The 2,287-nt window shown below is 39.4% G+C and overlaps 1 protein-coding gene across 1 annotated transcript; it reads left to right on the plus strand.

Moving 5' to 3' along the window:
* Positions 1-6: 6 nt before the first annotated feature.
* LOC103510306 (transcription initiation factor TFIID subunit 3-like) lies at positions 7-1,688 on the plus strand. Its single transcript, XM_026824380.1, has 2 exons — positions 7-1,213; positions 1,603-1,688. The coding sequence occupies exon 1, from the start codon at positions 103-105 to the stop codon at positions 1,204-1,206; it is 1,104 nt and encodes a 367-aa protein (XP_026680181.1). The 5' UTR covers positions 7-102; the 3' UTR covers positions 1,207-1,213; positions 1,603-1,688.
* Positions 1,689-2,287: the final 599 nt, after the last annotated feature.

Here is a 2,287-nt window from a genome sequence, read left to right on the forward strand (position 1 = left end):
AGAGAAAAGGAGAGGGAGAGAGAGAGAGAAAGGGAGAGGGAGAGAGAAAAAGAAAGGGAAAGAGAGAGATTGGAGAAGTTGAAAAAGAAGAAAGAAAAAGAAATGAAACAGACAGAAGAAGATGATCAGGCAGTTGTGAGGCAGAGTGCCCCAATGTTCCCATTCCAATTCTCTCCGTTCCCATCAGTAGCAGGACCTGGACTCATTCCAAGACTTCCCCCTATGCTACAACATCCTCTGATTCCACAACCTCTAGTACATCCCCCCGGCACTCCTCCACCGTCAAAGATGAAAGACAAAGTTAGTCCTAAAGACAAGACAAGTCCCAAGGAGAAAATGAGTTCTAAAGAAAAGACAAGCCCTAAAGAAAAGGAATACTCCAAAGTTAAAGACGTTGAGCTTGGAGTTACACCCATGGTGCCAAACATTGTGAAAGTGACATCTTCAGAAGATCTTGGTGAAATTAAGAAAGACAAAAGCATCAAGAAAGACAAGAAGACTCACAAGAAGAAAGAAAAAGAGAAAATTAAAAAGAAAAAAGACAAGAAAGACAAAGATAAGATTAAAAATAAGGAGAAGGACAAAGAGAAGAAGATTGACAAGGAAAAAGAGAAAGGAAAGAAGGAAGAGAAGGAGAAGAAGGAAGAGAAGGAGAAGAAGGAAGAGAAAGAATTCAAGATGAAGGAAGACAAAGAAAAACCAGTTGAAAAAATAAGAAAGGAAGAAAAGGATTCAGAAAAAGAAAAGAAATCCAAAGACAAGGATAAGAAACTGAAGAAAGAGAAATTGAAAAAGAAAAAGAAGGAAAAGGAAAGGTCAAGTCATGAGAAGGAAGTTATTCCAAAGCTCACATTTAAATTTGGCACTGACATGGAAGAGAAGACAAAACGAGAGAGTTCTCCAAAGATTGTCATCAAGCCAGTCAAGTCTCCTAGTCCACCACCTGTTGCAGCTGCTGATGAGTATGATACAGGTGACTCTAAACAGGTGTGGATATGTCCAGCATGTGGTGTACAGGATGACGGTAGTCTCCCTATGATAGGATGTGATGGGTGTGATGCATGGTATCACTGGGTGTGTGTGGGATTAGTAGCAGAACCTGAGACGTCAGACTGGTTCTGTCCCAAGTGTAGTAAAGTGGATGAAGGCTCAAGGAAAGAGAAGAAGAAGCGGGGTCGCAAGAAGAAGACACATCAAGATATGTGAACCAAGAGTTAGTATGATTGTACCTATCTCTCTTCCTATTCTGTACCACTTTACACTTCTGTTTGTGCAGCAATCAAATATCTTTGTCCCAAGCTAACTGAGCTTGTTCAATGGGGTGTTCAAATTGGGAAATTTGGCGTTTTTAAACCCGTTGAATTCAATCATGTGGGGTTCCTAACAGCAATTGCTGAGGTCCTACTCAGGTTTTAATAATACAAAAGTTGCAGTGAAATTTAAATCAAATGCGAAGTGCAATGTTTTTTCTACAAACACCCTCATAAATCAGATTAGGAAAATGAATTTCAATCGTACACTTTGCCACTAAGGCAACCTGTATTTGTATCAAACATTTCTCTCTAGGCAAGGTGTTAATCAATTGGATATTTCTGTTTGCAGAATCATGAGCACTTATCGTTTTGAGCGTGATCCGTCAGAACTCGTGGACAAATCAGCATGTGCGGGATCCAGGGCAGATCTGAAGCTATGTCTCCTTGAGACAGACTGTGTGCAGGTGGATAGGAAAACGCCCAGACAATGTTTACGGGAAGGCCTCGCACCGCAGTGTGAGGCTCTGAAGAATACTTTCTTTGAGTGTAAAAGATCTCTGTTGGATAACCGAACGAGGTTTAGAGGCCACAAGGGCTACTGAGTTGTTCCAGATTTAGATGTAGTTAGGTATTTTTGAAGTGATTCTTAAAGTTTTGATTGATGTATTCTCACGTAACTTTGTGAAGATTGATTTTAACTAAAGGTAAGTAAATAAGAACACTAGTAACTTTTAACTCTTCACAGGGAGGGGTATATTTTTTTCTTCTATTACTATTTTTTATTCGGACATGGTTTGCCATATCTGGCATCTTCAGTGTTGCTTAGTTTTGTTTTGTATTGGATACATGATTTTTACCTTGAATAAAGGTTGGAATGGTCAGCGTTGCCTTTGGGGTTTAGCAATGATTTTACCCTTTGTATGGAAAACAAATACTACTTCACTCCTTGTATTCATTTTCTATACAACCCAATAGTCAGAGTGGACCTTCACAAAGTTACTGAGACTTTAATCAAGTATAATTAAAGAGCTTGC

The sequence above is a fragment of the Diaphorina citri genome, unplaced genomic scaffold, assembly GCF_000475195.1.
Source record: "Diaphorina citri unplaced genomic scaffold, Diaci psyllid genome assembly version 1.1 scaffold580, whole genome shotgun sequence".
NCBI lineage: Eukaryota > Metazoa > Arthropoda > Insecta > Hemiptera > Psyllidae > Diaphorina > Diaphorina citri.

Bases quoted from the DNA above. Each gene is read 5' to 3' on its own strand.
- LOC103510306 (XM_026824380.1), top strand. From the start codon at position 103: ATGAAACAGACAGAAGAAGATGATCAGGCAGTTGTGAGGCAGAGTGCC.